At 38.7% G+C, this 16,766-nt stretch overlaps 2 protein-coding genes across 3 annotated transcripts; both read right to left on the reverse strand.

Annotated features, from left to right (window-relative positions):
* Positions 1-3,630: 3,630 nt before the first annotated feature.
* Pp2C1 (protein phosphatase 2C) lies at positions 3,631-10,627 on the reverse strand. Its single transcript, XM_028187364.2, has 5 exons — positions 10,132-10,627; positions 9,249-9,383; positions 8,657-8,966; positions 7,854-8,027; positions 3,631-7,662 (listed from the first exon to the last, which is right to left on the reverse strand). Exons 1-5 carry the CDS (start codon positions 10,433-10,435, stop codon positions 6,165-6,167), a joined length of 2,421 nt encoding a protein of 806 aa, XP_028043165.2. The 5' UTR covers positions 10,436-10,627; the 3' UTR covers positions 3,631-6,164.
* A 3,193-nt stretch (positions 10,628-13,820) lies between these two features.
* mRpL18 (mitochondrial ribosomal protein L18) lies at positions 13,821-16,586 on the reverse strand. 2 transcript variants are annotated; one of them, XM_089734017.1, is made up of 3 exons: positions 16,536-16,586; positions 15,131-15,355; positions 13,821-14,374 (listed from the first exon to the last, which is right to left on the reverse strand). In XM_089734017.1, the coding sequence occupies exons 2-3, from the start codon at positions 15,295-15,297 to the stop codon at positions 14,023-14,025; spliced, it is 519 nt and encodes a 172-aa protein (XP_089590143.1). In that variant the 5' UTR covers positions 15,298-15,355; positions 16,536-16,586; the 3' UTR covers positions 13,821-14,022. The 2 variants fall into 2 exon arrangements, with proteins under 2 accessions (XP_089590143.1, XP_028043325.2); XM_028187524.2 differs by lacking the exon at positions 16,536-16,586 and having other exon boundaries at positions 15,131-15,372.
* Between the last annotated feature and the right edge of the window lie 180 nt (positions 16,587-16,766).

Consider the following 16,766-nt stretch of genomic DNA (forward strand, 5'->3'; position numbering starts at 1 on the left):
CGAGGGAAAAAATAGGGGCGGGTAAAGCCATTCATGATAATAATACGGAACGATGCGATGCATCTCCCGTTTGCTTCCGCATTCAACGGCCACGAGGCGTGTGGACATCGCGTAATCATACCTACATTGTACACTACATAACAGTTACGTCAAACATTAATAGGAAAACGCTCTATAGCATTTTTGTCCCAATTCTCATTAGTTAAATAGTTATTTTCTGCATAGTCCTATTAATATTTATCAATTGTGTTTATAACGCTTAAAATATTATAAACATTAAGTAACCAGCAGCCTATCAGCAGTAGTATCAACTGAAAACTTTCTTTTAAAATACCTTGTGGTGTGTTTCGACTTTAGTTCCCTTTTTATGTTCTATAATTAGGATTTTGTCTCGATCGGCCAGGTTCTTTCGGCTTTCTTGAGACTGTATAAAACAACGCCAATGCTGTATATCTCTCGTTAAGTACCTACACCAAAGTACCCACTACTTTTGGGGGAGACTCTTTGGAGAACCAGGGTGCAAGAAAGAGATCTATCTTACAGATTAGCTGACTCACAGACCTGCGTCTTTATTTGAATTTAAATTTTGGTTAATATTTAAATAGTCGAGTGAGATAGTTAATTGATATAGTCAACAGGTAAATCTACATGAAAACGCTAACGTGAAATCCTCCTCAAGTGCTTACGAATAAGTCTGATTCTGTTTTAATGATTTAAAAAATAACACCTTAACTCGAAATCACAGCACGTTACACGCTATCAAAGTCAAAACAAAATGTTTAATATTATAGACCTTACAGGCGCTTACATACAAATTAGGGATTCTATTTATCACTGACAAAAATTAACAGAAAAAATACAAATTGCCCTTTTTCAATATGTACAACTTAACAGAAATCAGAATATATTATCATAAAACGTATAACTGCTTTTTTCCCTAACTAAGCTGATAGCCTTGAGAGGCTACGCCAGCGTAACCGAGCGAGTAGGTGAGCTCACGGGCCTTTAACCAGGGGCGTTGCTAACACGAACCCTAGCAAGAACCGTGCTCCGCAGAATCTACCACCGGATCGGAAACGCCACCCACTGAGAAGATCCGGCGAGAAACTCAGTGGGCTATACTGCAACTAGACGAACGGGGCAGCCGTTGTAACTATACATGAGACCTTAGAACTTATATCTCAAAGTGGGTGGCGCATTTACGTTGTAGATGTCTATGGGTTCCAGTAACCACTGAACACCCGGTGGGCTGTAAGCTCGTCCACTCATCTAAGGAGTAAATAAAAAAGGGTGCGTGTACTTATGTACGCGCGTAAGAAGTTATACTTTATTTTTATTAAATTTATTTCTTTTTTTAAAATATTAAATAATTAATAATAAATATTTAACGTTAATAATTTAATAATATTTAGTATGAATTAAATTAAATAATAATTTTGTCATTTATATTACTAAAAAATGAATGCTAATAACACTTTTTTTTACGAGTGTACATGCACGAAAGTTCACCTGCGGCTATATTCAGACTCGCCAAGTTACGCCGGTCGTATTGTAATGAGCGATTTAGTGGGCAACTTCATTTCTGTTAATTTTGTGTCACGGTGCGCGCGCATCGTAAAATTTCACTCTCATCAATTTTTCATAACGCGCCTAAAAAAGTATAACTTCAAAAAAAGAACATCGACCACCGATCAAAGATCTTCAATCGATCGATCTTAAATCAAGACAAGTCATACTTAAATGTTTTCAACTTTAAAATTAGTTTATATCATATAATAACTAGTCAGGTCATAAGTATTGTCACACAGTAAAAACTTTTCTTTTAGAATGCTGGCCACAAAAAAGTTTATTGAATTCGAATGTCGAATTGTTCATGAAAATAAAAATGTATACTTTTAGAATTTTAGTCATTTTTAAATAATGGAGTGGACGCTTAAAGAAGACCGTGTTGCAGTTATTGCGTTGCATCGTTGCGGTTACGCGCCAATTCAAATTTTTATCATACTGAAAAATTTGAATATAACCAAAAGATTCGTTTATCGTACCATCAAACGATACAATGAAGACTCTAGTGTAGATGACAGGTCAAGAAGTGGTCGCCCTCGGTCTGTTAGGACTCCAGCAGTGATAAAAGCTGTGAAGGCGCGAATTCAAAGAAATCCCAAACGTAAGCAGAAACTGTTGGCCCTTCAGATGGGGTTAAGCAGAACCACGGTGAAAAGGGTGTTAAATGAAGACTTAGGGCTTCGGGCATATCGAAGAAAAACAGGACATCGTTTGAATGCTCGTCTAATGGACCTGAGACTGAAGAGATGCCGCGCTTTGTTGAAGCGGTACGCGGGAAAAAAATATCGAGAAATTCTTTTTTCGGATGAAAAAATTTTTACCGTAGAAGAGAGGTACAACAAACAAAATGATAAGGTGTACGCACACAGTAGTGAAGAATCGAGCAACCGTATTCCGCGTGTCCAACGAGGTCATTTTCCATCCTCGCTCATGGTATGGTTGGGAGTTTCTTATTGGGGCTTAACAGAGCTACATTTTTGTGAGAAAGGTGTAAAAATGAATGCAGTTGTGTATCAAAATACAGTCCTGACGAACCTTGTGGAACCTGTTTCTCATACCATGTTCAATAACAGGCACTGGGTATTCCAACAAGATTCGGCGCCAGCTCATAGAGCGAAGAGCACACAAGACTGGATGGCGGCGCGTGAAATCAACTTCATCCGGCACGAAGACTGGCCCTCCTCCAGTCCAGATTTGAATCCGTTAGATTACAAGATATGGCAACACTTGGAGGAAAAGGCGTGCTCAAAGCCTCATCCCAATTTGGAGTCACTCAAGACATCCTTGCTTAAGGCAGCCGCCGATATTGACATGGACCTCGTTCGTGCTGCGATAGACGACTGGCCGCGCAGATTGAAGGCCTGTATTCAAAATCACGGAGGTCATTTTGAATAAACTTTAGTGTCATAAGAATCTATGTTTTGTTAAGTTCATTTTAGTATATGAATGGTTACATAATGAATAAACTTGTTTCAATTATTTTACATTAAACATGTGACAGAATTTATGACCTGACTAGGTATATTGCAGATAGGTATCTATAAAACCAATTTATGCATAATATTATTAATCTTAACATAAGGCCATAAGTCTCTGACCAACTACACTTGATATTTGAACTATACAGATATAATTATTTAATCTCACATTTAATTCCTAAATGAATATTAAGTTGCCAGTAATGCTTTTCCTTGTCTTTGGTACAGTACCAACGACGTGCGAGAGGTGGCGTGCAAGCATCTTTCAGAAAAAAATGCGTCCCAGTGAAACACTTATCTATACTAATATTATAAAGCTGAAGAGTTTGTTTGAATGCGCTAATCTCAGGAACTACTGGTCCGATTTGAAAAAATCTTTCAGTGTTAGATAGCCCATTTATTGAGGAAGGGTATAGGCTATATAACATCACGGTAAGACCAATACAAGAGCACCAATAAATAATGTTTCAAAATATTTTCACTTTCTACGTAAGTAAAGGGGTGGTAAAATTTATCGTTATGCCAAAGTAACTATTCCACGCGGACGGAGTCGCGGGCAAAAGCTAGTCTTAAATAAAACAAAACATTTTTATACAAACTTTATTTAAATCAAAAAATAAAATCTACATTATATTCCTTTTATCTTCAGTTATGTATATAATTAAACTTTAGCATCGATCTAGTCAGCGTTCGCCATAACAATTCTATATGGTTTTATTCAAGGCAATTAAATATACCCTTTTGCTTACAAAATTATGCTAGAGCAGTTTTTATAAACATAACCACCATCACTTACACCAATATTAAATGATAAATTTTATTTATTTATTCAACAGCGAAGACAATTGCCATACGTTATGCTAAGTAGTTTAGCCACTGGTTCATTTTGATAAGCTCATGATGAGTGCGAGTTGAAAATAACATACATAGTATACAGATTTTGTTTCGTTCGAAACATTATTAGAAAGATTTCGATTTAAAAATATTCAGTGTTGATTTTCATCAATTGCTTTATTATTAAATATGATCTCAAATACATTTTAAATTTGTCTGTGCTACAAACGTGATGTAAGTGACAGACTTTTTAAATTTATACACAATTATCTTAACAAAATTATATTAGAAATCCTCTTTACTAATAGCTAAATTACAATGCATAAATTTTTATTACTCTTCATAAAAATACATATCTCAATATATCAAAGAACACCTAAATATTTGTTGTCGTAACGGTAACATATGAGGCACATCATATTACAAATACTTCACCTATATTTAATAAAAAAATATTTACAAAATCTTGGACATTTTGTTCAACTTACAATAGGTCCCCCTAATTAGGTACTTAGAAATATATTATATCATTTAATGACGCGAGTTTTATTCGTCTAAATATATTTTTAAGTTTTATTTTTACAGCAACAACAAAAAAAACGGTTTGTTTCTCTTTTTGGTCGCACGAAAATATTCAATGGTTTCATAATCACATACAAACACAATATTAAGTGGAGTACAAGCTGGGTCCCGAGACTATAACAACGGATAATGAACTTAAAAAAGTGATTTAATTACACAAACAAATAAAATTATTTCTTGTAAATACGTGTATGTATATTGGCAGTGAAGATAGTTGAAATACGTATAGTCATATATCATAAAGGACGATATATGACTATTAAAAAAAAAAACTGAGAAAATGAAAAAGACATAGAACGGTAAAAGTAAAAAAGTTTTTTTTTCCACTTCATTAAAGTTTATGTTCACCAGTCCCTAAACATTCGTTTATTTATAGGCATGCATAATATAATAAATTTATTAAACCGTCTTAATTAATGAATAAAAAATCGGCTTTAACAATTTGTAAATAGATCGAACATCTCAGAACTCCATACATTTTTAATAAACACACAATAAAATTAGAAATATCGATATATTTTAAGCACGAATACGCACCTCATTATTGCTTATTTGTATTTAAGGCTCCGATTTTGATTCTCGCAAGTATAAACAAAACAGACCATTCATTACAAAGGAATTATATTCAAGTCAACAAGTTTTTTTTTTACCATCTTGGTTTGATTGCTGTGTCAAAAATGTCAATATTTAATGTTGATTTTGACCCACTGTTGACCTTTTAATTTTTTGTTAATTTGACATGTATGTAGGTCACCTAGAACGCCATTATTTTAATTGTTACAATAAATACTTTTTTCTAGATCCATACGTTACAAAACTGGCGACATATACTCAACCTCTATCAAAATTTTTACTTATTTTTAATTCTTTCCGCATTGAAAAGTGAATTTATACTTGCGAGCGAAATTAGACTAATACAAAGGCTGTCATTTCACAAGACCATCATTAAAAAAAAGCATACAAAATGTATAGTACTTCTAAGTTATCACTTTGTTTCGGTACTTGTGAAAGACAGCATTCCTAGATATGTTTATTAGTAAGAGACACTTGAATAAACTTAATATTTCACTAATGTTTTATTTATCTATTTATTCCGTCATCGTTTTAAATAGTTTCAACAACATTCGTATGAGCTCTCTTAGAAATCAATAAAGCTTAATTATAGGAAGTCTGTATATAAACAATTCTTTTCGTAAAAGAATAACTTGTCCGCTGTCTATTCAGCGAAAAACGGTATACATAACGGTGTAGAACGTAAATTTTGGTGATCATAAATTCATTACATTATTTTGTACAACTACTCAATTTATTAGCACTCTTAATTATTAGTATGGAGAAAGCACTCGTGGTCTAATCCTAAATTTTTACAATAAACCAAATATGTATACTAATTTTTATTAGAATTGTTTTCATAATAATATAATATGCGTTTGAAAATAATAACAGTCACATCGCACACGGGCGGTCGCCCCCGAGAGGTTCTCGCGTCTCCGCGTCGATGTCAGATTCACTATCCGTCTTAAATTAAATGCATCAGAACAGAAGCTAAAAATAAGGTGAAAATAAATATTAGCTAGACTAACCTAACGCTCCTGGTCCACGCGGTTAACTTACGAGTAAACGTTCTACGTGTTCGTTTGTACTATAGTTGCGGAGTCGCTATGGACGCTCGACGGACACGAGGGGTTTCTTTGGCTTCTGCGGCTACTTGACGAGCCGGCGCCGGAGACGATTGCGGAGCGACAGCGCCGGCGCCCACGGACCCGACGCACGCTTGCCGAGCCCCCGCGCCACCCGCTCCACGGCCGCCTTGTACGACGCAGTCTCGCGCCGGGCCCGCTTGGTTGGAGGTGGCGCTGGCTCGTTGCGTGACCGAAGCGCCCGGGCCTCCAGACGGGAAGCCGCCGGCTCCGAGGTAGTGGAGTGCACCTCGTCAGCGGAAGCGCGGCGGCGCGGCGGGCGGGAGGCGGGTGGCGCGGCGGGGGCGGGGGCGCGGTCCCTCCCTGCGCCGAGGTTCTCCTTGGAGCGCGCGCCCTGCCGCCGCGCCGCCGGGGTCCGCCGCGCCGGCCCCGGGGCGCGCGCCGAGTTTCCCGCCCGCGCGCCCGCCGCCGCCGCCGCCGCCACAGCCGCTCCCCGCAGTTCCCGCGCATACGCACCGATGCTGCGGGTTATCTTTTGAGCTAGAGGAGTTGCAGTGCCCCCCTGTGATCTCGTCATTCTGGCTCCCTTCGCGGCCTCTTCATCTACCGGTACAGTTTCATCGGACCCGCTCTGAGCCTTCCTGGCAGGTGTACGCGGTTCAGTTTTGTTCGGAACTGGCGTCGTTTGCGATTGCGCACGACGCGTCAGAATGACGACACGGTCTAGGGAAACTGTGTTTCCTTTACTTCTTGTAGCGGTTTGCCGGGTATTCGGCCGGGGCGGCGGTTCCGCGTCGTTATGTGACCGCAGCACGCGGTCGTTGGCGACGGGCGGTTCGTCGGGACGAAGGTCGGCGCGGGAACGGCGACCGCGTTGCCTGGGCGGGGCTTCCGTAGGAGAACTCGACGACACTTCATTAATTTGAATGCAGCCATCGTCGGGCGGAGCACTGTCTTCAACCTCGTCTGGGTCGCAGGGCTGGGGGGAGGGCTCTCTCGGTTCGACGGGAGCAACAGATGCGACGTCGGACACCGGCGGCGGCGATGGCACGGAAAGGCGCGTCGCCGGCGGCGTCGTCTCGCGCGTCTCCGACGGGGGGATGTCGACGTGTGCGAGTTCTTCGGGTACGGAAGCGAGCGAATTGACTATTTTGGTGCGATTGAGGAGGCGCGCCATAAAGTACGACTCGGCTGGATTCCCATACGTAGTGATTGTATCGGTGTCTTCAGTGGCGGAAGCTGTGCCGGCGGGGCTGGCGGCGCTGGCGGCGTCGTCTGTGGGCGCCACGGAGAGGCGGGTGTCGAGCGTGGCGCAGGGGGGGAGCGGGGGCAGGGGCGCGGCGGTGCGGTCTGCGTCGGAGTAGCGCGTCATGATGGTGAGTCCGTTCTGCGGCACGGGTCGGTCGGGGAGGGGCGCGGGGTCGGTGCGGGGCGCGGGGTCGGCCGGGGCTCGTGGCGCGGCACTGCGAGACCGCAGCACGGTGGCACGCGGTGGTCCCGGCGGGTCCAACATTAGTGTTACTACTGATGTATTATCAGCTCTCATTCTGGTATTAGACCACCTATAAAATTTTATTAATATTTTAAACATATTACTACAAACAGGTAGATACTTATAGTCTATATTTTTTATGATTCCCTGTTCCCCTCTTCTGACTAATAAACTTCACAATATTAGGTTTTCATGGGCATGGAAACAGAAGAACACAACTAAGTTTGTTATTATAGAATACTAAAGTAATCATGACTTTACCTCTCTAATGCATGATCAACAAGGCTTTTTGATGGATTAAGCCAATCCCTAGGTTGATTGCTATTCCCACCAACTAATGCAGCCTCATTATGCTTTTCTGTGGCTTGAACTAAATTTACAGCACCTTCGGGTGATATCATATTCCATAAGCCGTCGGTACCAAAAATAAGACACCTGAAACATTATCACATAATTATTAAGGATAAAAAAACTTTTATGGATTTTTTATGTGTAAAATTAGGGAGTACTAATATTAAGAATACTTTTTCTGTATCAAAAGTAATGTGTAAAACATAAAATTGATAAATGATTATAAATATACACAAAAAAACAGCCAGAGCATTTACAACCATAACATTAGTATCATTTTGAAAGACAAACATCACATTGATATTATAATAGTAATGTTCATTACAGGAGTGACTACCACCCACCGTACCATCAGTCATCTCAGTTTGTTCGTATAATATTCATAAAGAGTATTACTGCCCATTCTCTGGTGATTCCCTTTTATGACACCGATAGGACGCAATAGGGTATTGATAATCTAAGCCAAACCATAGCCATGTGAATGTCTCAAGGGCAGTGGCATTCCCATGTTTATGTGTATGGAATCTACTTAATAACCTAACACCAGATGGGCCGTGAACTCATTCAAATGTCAGTGAAAAAAGATTTGTTTTTTAACTCATTCAGTTGACCGGTTTAATATCAAGAATACTATCGAGTACAGTTAACTTTATTTAATAATAAATCTTTACAAAAAAATAACTTAGGATAAAAAAACATAAAAAAGACCTTACCGAAATTTTGTAGGATCAATAGTAAGAACCCCAACATCAGGATCTGGACTGACTATGAACTCATCATTCTGAGGATTATAACTCCACAAGTCCCCTAGTGATCTCGCAACAGCAAGAAAAGGTATCTCGTCCATTGGTGTATTCTTTTTTATTGGTCCCTTGTGTCCAGGTCGTGGTCTGTTCCATACAACCCGAGGAACACCAGCTTTGGAGACCACTTTACCACCACACCTTTGTATCCTTTCAATCTCTGTTGTTGATTCTGGTTTATGATCTAATGTTAGAGGTTTTGCAGCCCATTCTTCTGAACCTGAGATGTGACATTTTATCCTTATTTAGTATTTCATTACCTTAAGAACACAATTCATAATCACTAATCGTTTTCCAATTTTTGTAACAAAAATCTGCATTATAGATTTAAAACATGAAAAACATTATAAAGGATCAGAAATTATAACTGTTAAGAGTACTAGTTAATTTCAGTCAATTCACAATGAATTGAGGTTTTGAAAAAATTTGCAATTTACTAATTCGTTAAATCTTAAACCCATCGAGGTTACCAGAATAGGTAAGAAAAAAAGCTTTATAGTACCTTCTTTTTGGTAACCAAGTATGATTGCCGAATCGCCGACATGTCCAACATATATTTTTCCTCGTCTAATAAAAGCCACACTGGCTGTCGTGCCTGCTGTGCTTGGCAAGCCTGTCACTGTCTTCGGCCATTTTTCTGAAAAAATGTAACATTCAATTATAATTTACATTCCAAATAACTGTGAACTTGAGACAATTTCAACTGGAGGACATGAATCATTGACATGTTGTATTTGAAATGATCCCAGCCCGATGGACTAATAAATGCTGTTTGATATTGAAGTCAAACAATATTTTATATTTTTAATTACTTATTTTACAAACTGGCATATTAAACATCACAATTGGACTACTAATGTGTTTATATTATATTATGCAAACATTTATAGACTCCTAGTTAATTATTTATTTAATATTGGAAACTCAGTCTTATAATAATTTATTTTGTTTTTAATTTCAGCATTTAAGAACCTTTAAAAATACAAAAACCTTAATAGACCCCTTTCTAATTAATATATTTAAACTATTCGTATGTTTATCTACAGCAATAATAGACCTTACACAAATATATTTTCGCAAGAGGAAACCTGAATTAATCCCCTCGAAACTTGATAAACTGCTTTCACCAATGACGGAGTTTCCAAAATTACGCAAACCTTTTACTATCGTTTTTATAGTTTGGAACTTCATACAACATCATCACGTTATTACCATCAAAACAATAGGTAGAAACAATTTTGGTGCCTCAATGTCAAATCATCAAAAAAAGTAGGTACTAAGAACTTTTAACAAGGTCAAGCCAAATATGTTGTACAATCACCTGATAATACCTTTGCTCTCTACCTAAACAGAAAGACATATAAATTTAAAGAAGAGTTGTTTACCTAGCTCTTTCCACATGTTCAAGTGGGTCAGCATATAACCATTTCTGATGGCTTTTAGAACATCCTCGTCGTTGTCCGACCAGAATTGTCGCTGTTTTACAATTGAATCCATTAGGTGTTCTTTGGCGAACGCTGCGGCTTCGCTGCCTCCATGTCCGTCGTAAATGCCGAAAAAAGCGTACTCTAAATCCCGCTCATCCTCAGTTTGTTGATAAGCAACGGAAAACAAATCTTCCATGTACTTTCTCCCGCCTTGGCTACAATGCCCCGTCACGCGTAAATTAACGCCGATTGACGCTGGCATTTTATAACACACAACACTTAAACTTTCAATGGAAAAATATTTGTGATTTCATTGTAACAAAAACGTTTCTTTCCTACTCATTTTGCATTTTGCAATTACGCGAGTTTCGACGAAGTGACGACAGATCACGTGGACTTATTGATCACGACGCGTGCGCGCTCCTACTCCCTAGCCTTATGGACTTTGCAGTGTATTGAAAAGAGATGCCTATATAAAAGACAGGGTTCTAAAAAGAACTGGACGCCATTTTTTTCCGCCATTTTATTTTCGATGACCTAGCATCCTTATTTATTTTAAAAAGGATAAAATTTAATTAAAAACGGTATATTATTGCTTTATGTAATATTATTAAATATGCGTCGTTTATTTATAGTTTACTTTGTTATATATAATCAGGTTTTATGAAAGCTAACATAATTAGTATTAAAATGAAATCTTGAATCTATTTGACATTTAACAAAACTATGGAGGGATTGGAGGGTATAACCCTCCATAGACAAAACGTAAGGTATGCATAGACTAAACTATTCTGCAAGTCGTCGTGGCCTAAAGGTTATCACGTCCGGTGCATTCGTATAGAATCTATCTTATTCGTAGCCATTCGTAGCTGCGATGCAACGATGTTCGAAACCAGCAGGCGGGTACCAATTTTTCAATATTTTTTTATTGCTTAGATGGGTGGACGAGCTCACAGATCACCTGGTGTTAAGTGGTTACTGGAGCCCATAGACATCTACAACGTAAATGCGCCACTCACCTTGAGATATAAGTTCTAAGGGTCTCAGTATAGCTACAAGGGCTACCCTACCCTTTAAACCGAAACGCATTACTGCTTCACGGCAGAAATAGGCAGGGTGGTGATACCTACCCGCGCGGACTCACAAGAGGTCCTACCACCAGTAATTACGCAAATTATAATTTGGGGATTACATTTTTATTATAATAGCCGGCAAACTTCTTGAGCATTTGTTGACGTAGTGGGGGTAAGTTTGCGCATGGTACACTCACGTGCAAAAACATTATTTACTCTGCGTCATAATGCAATTAAATTATTAAAATCAACATATGTATTTATTTATATATTTATTAGAACATCAACAAAAAATATAGGTTAATAATTGTAATAATTTAATCTTGGGGTAAAATAGATATTCCTTCTATTAAGTCAAAACTAGAGCTGTTGCCAGGTCTTCGTTCAGTTGAAGCGAAGCTGGTATTTGTAATTTTTTTTTCGTTATCATAATCTTGACCATTATCATCATCACTGTTTTCATCACCCGAGTCGCCATCATCGTGATAAGTCGACATAGGGCTCATCGGTGTAGTTTACGACTCGGTCGGTTCGATCTTCTTTTTTGTCTATAATTAATTATTTTTTGAAGATATTCGATTCGTAGTAATCGAATGTTACTTTTTTCAATTACCAGCTTCCGATTATTTTCTGTTTTTTTTTTCCATCTGAAGCCTAGCTCTTTCATAATTCGTCGTAAACTTAATTCCGAGCCATTAAAATGTATACCTTCTTTAAAATTTTCGAAGCCTTTCTACGGTACGGAGTTTCGCTGCTTGTTATGTAGTTATTATGATTACATCTTTTTATTACAGATTGAACGAAACTATCCATTCCGGTAACTTTCTTCTTCCCTGATCTTTTCTTACCCGGAGTCCCAAGCACGATGAGCAAGCCAGAGCCTTTAGCTTCGTTAATAATGCACCTAACAGTACTCACTGATGTTTTTGTTGCTTCCGAAGTCTGTTTTACTTTTTCCATATATTATATCATTCTTCCCCTGTATATTATATATTTCATATCATTCTTCCCCTGTTTTATAATGAAGCAATATACGTCGTACACAAATTTTCTACCCTTTCTTTTGAATACTACACCAGTTTGTCGCGGCATAGTGTATTTTTTATAAAAAATCAACAAACATTCAACAAATAGCAATGGCAACAAAGTCAACAAGCAATTATAACAAAATATAACTTAACGATTAATAACGATAGACTTTTCACTGTACGCAAGCGTACTTTTGGGAGCAAGCGGAACGAAGGCGCGGTGCGGGACGCAAGGTTCGACTGATCTACCAATAACGCGCTCGATACGATTTCCCCTGCCGTCGCGCCTCACCCTCACCACCAAAGTGATCTAAAATTCGGTTCTGCGCAGTCAAGGTCATTTGCTCACGATGTTTGCCGGTTACTATACACGATGTTATTCCTTCACCGTGGAAATCAATCGTGAACATTTGTCCAGTACGTATTTCATTAGAAAATTGTCGTCGTTTGAAGTCGTGGTATTTGACTCCCTTGACTCCCTTACAGCGGATACTTTTTATTATACTGATGGGGTTCGGGATAAATAAATGCTCCACCAAGTACAACTTAAAACTGTATTTATTACTTAGAACACAGACAGAACACTAAAATTCTCAATTCGCTTCAGGTGATCCGTTCGTTGTTTCGCTTGGAATAGTTCCGATTACTGACTGACTGCGTGGTTTTTTTTCCTACTTAAGCTGATAGCCTTGAGAAGCTATATCTGCGTCGCCTTAACTAGTAGGTGAGCTCACGGAGCTCAAACCTGATGAAGTTCCTGACTGCGTGCCATCTCTGCAACGCTTTTATGGTCGATATGGCATCCTTAGAATCGTCGAGAACATTCCTCACAAGTTAAGTACTTTCGATGTCTGTTTCCGTTATCTGACAATAGATGGCGTTATACTTTTCGAGCGTTCTAGTCGAGCCGGATGATAAGATACCAGCATTAAAAAACCTACTTTTATGTGAATAAGCTTTTTTATTTATTGATTAGCTTGGTGGACGAGCTCACGGCTCACCTCGTGTTGAGTGGTTACTGGAGCCCACAGATATCTACAATGTAAATGCCGCCACCCACCTTGAGACATGAGTTCGAAGTTCTCACTTTTAAAAGTAAAAGGACTGCCCCGCCCTTCAAACCGAAACGCATTTTTATTTTTTATTGCCCTTGTAGGCAAACGAGCATACGGTCCACCTGATGGTGAGTGGTTACCGTCGCCCATGGACTTCAGCAATGCCAGGGGCAGAGCCAAGCCGCTGCCTACCGCCTAATACTCTCCACAAGCCTTGTTTGAAGAAAGATATGTCATAGCGCTCGGGAAACACCGTGGAGGGGAGCTCATTCCATAGCCGGATGGTACGTGGCATTACTGCTTCACACAAGAAACAGGCAAGGTGGTGGTGTCTAGCGACTCACAAGACATACCACCAGTAAAAAAGTGTCCTCGTAACATTACATAATAATACATTGTGTTAGTATTGTGGATTCATATAATATATGCACTTAGTAACTAGCTCTCCCAACCCTTAACCATTTCCAAACATTGATTAATTAACAGATAAATTATTGAAAACAACTCAAATCTTTATTATCTAAATAAACATTAACTAAAACTACAAGTAATGTTACAGAAAGGTTACTGATTTGTTCTACAAAATTTGAAAGATGCAAAATTGAAATTTCTTATTTTATTCATTCAATCCTACAATTAACAAGGCCAAAACTAGCAAATTATTATCTAGAACTCATTAAAATAACAAATATCTTATTCATCATGAATTTCCCATGGCTTTTCAGGCCTGAACTGATCCCAAGGGTTTGGTTTTTTATATACTTCTGGCTCTTGTAGTGTAATTCCTCCCTTCACCACTTCCTCTAAGAATTTCTCAGCTTTCCCGCCCTTTTGAGGCTCTAGATCACAGTACATTTCAGTAATTCCAAATTCTAAGCATCTTTGTGCCAAAACTTTCCCGAGGCTGATGTACGCACAGGTATCTGTGGGGCTGTATAATTGTTTCTGTAATGCCCACTCTGAAGTCTTCACCTCCACAACAGGGCCATTGAGAAAATGAATTACTTTGGCTATTATTGAACGGTTTCCCGGTGTCAAAACTAATCTAAAAAATGATAAATTTAAAGGATTAATGATATGAAATGTACTTGGACAGGTGGGTACCACAGTATTTTTTATTTGTTGCCTGAGCAGGTAGACGAGAGCATACGGCCCACCTGATGGTAAGTGGTTATCGTCGCTCATGGACATCAGCAATGCCAGGGACAGAGTCAAGCTGCTGCCTATTGCTTAATGCCCTCCACAAGCCTCATGGGTACAGAGTTTATAAAATTGTATAGTAGTTATAAGCAATCCCAAAGAATTCATAACATGGTACATATCAGTAAGAACAAAGAGACAAGAACTCTGTCCATAAATACCATAACTAGCATGTTGGGTGAGCAACAGCTCTATTCAAGTTGGTAAAATGAGCTACAGTGTCTCTTCTTTATGAGCAGACATTTAGTTTTTTTCGATACATTTTATGAGCCTTCCATTTTATGTGACTGTTTAATATAAATTTTACTGTTGGCAGGGAGTATTGTAAGCATGCTCAAATAGGTACCATGATCCAGTCTGTTCCTGCAGAAAAAAACTCCTGCATTAATGGATTTTGGTCTGCAGTGAGACAGTCGTTAGGACAGTCGAGTCACCGTCTTCATGTCTCAAGGTGTGTGGCGGCATTCACGATACTAGCTATGAGCTCCGGTTACTTAACTACGACGTGAGCACGTTCGCTGAGTCAGACAAAAGATACTAAAAGGTCAGCCTGTCTATTTGAGGTAGTCAATAAGAGAAAGACATTGTTTTAGTTACGAACTTGTGCCAATATTTCCTTCCAGGTTTCTCTAAGTGATATCCATCCGGTTTTCTGGCTATTCGCATCCGTTCTAAATTTCTTGGATTTCGATTTACGAATTCAACATTGGCTGTCGAACTCAATCTTGTCATTTGTGGAACGAATGGTACTGTCCTAATGAAATTCATTTTTGTATCAAGAAAAAGTAGTGTCTAAAATAGTACTGATATTTGTTACGGTCCTCTCACTGCATAATAGACATGCGTAGTTCCGGACCGAAATAGTTCCTGGAACTATGTCCTCATATGGAACTATATCATTCAATCCGAGTTGTCAAAGCTAACATGTTCAGACAGTTCCATTTCCATTCCAAGTGTACTGTTATGCAGGAACTACGAACGCGTTGAACATGACGGACATGCGGACATGATTAGAGCATAAAAACCGCGCGGCGCGGAGGCGTGGCGCGGCGAGTCCACCCGAACGAGTCCCGAACTGACACGAGTCCACGTAAAGAGATAAGGCGAAATATGGCGCTAATACGAGGGAGTGAGATGGAGCGCGTGCATGCAACTGCGTGTGGAGTTCTTTCACATTACATTTTTATGAATATTGAAGTTATGTTCTACGACCTATGTGTTACAGTCGATAGTTGAATGAATTAAAATGTTTTGCTTAGGATTTTGACCTTGACCATGCATCATTCCTAAAAGCACTTAACCTTAAGTGTTTGTAGACCATTTCTTAGAAAATCATAATAAAAAATTAGAGAATTTTTAAACATTCACCACTTTCGCTAGTTTTGTTAGCTACATTACGTAATGAAAATAAAATATCTTGTTATCTCGGTTATGGGAAAAAGGTTGTAAAACTAAAACGAGCTCAATATGTTGTATATCAGAATAACGTGGTATTTTAATTGACAATTGATAGGTTATAGTTTCCGGTGCATCGTACAATACATTGAAAAATAATGAAAATAGTAGAGTAATTGAAATTATGACAAAGTGGAATAGTACATTAATAAATTATGAAACAAACTGTAACAATGAACCTAAAACTAAAAACCTTACAAAATAATAATTATAATGATGCCATCAGCGGCAATCTATTTTTATATAGTGTTTTAAAAAAATTGTATTAGTAATACCTTTTTTGAAAAATATTGTGTAATTAATAATAATTTAATACGTGATACGCTACACTACAAACAGCTACTAGACTTAACATGTCCGCGGAACTAAACGGCTACATACAGCTACCAGACTTAATATGTCCGCGGAACTAAACAGCTACAAACAGCTACTAGACTTAACATGTCCGCGGAACTAAACAGTTCCGCGAACATGTTTACTGGAACTAGTTCCGACACTCTAAAGAACGATGTCATGTTCAATCCTTTTCCGAACATGATTAGCGCACGTCTACTGCATAACAATTCATAACATAACCTATAATTCTATTATTCGTTCTTTTCTTTTCCGTTTATTTTTGTCGTTCGACAAGCAAAGCATACATATTCCATACAGCCATGTCTTTGGCAACGAAAACTTACAAAACTTTTTTTTCCTACCAATGCTTAGAGGCTATTTCAGCTTCACCCGAACGTGTAGGTGAGCTCACGGGGCACAAACTGCAAGTATTGCTAACACTGGCC

The sequence above is a fragment of the Bombyx mandarina genome, chromosome 16, assembly GCF_030267445.1.
Source record: "Bombyx mandarina strain Sakado chromosome 16, ASM3026744v2".
Lineage (NCBI taxonomy): Eukaryota > Metazoa > Arthropoda > Insecta > Lepidoptera > Bombycidae > Bombyx > Bombyx mandarina.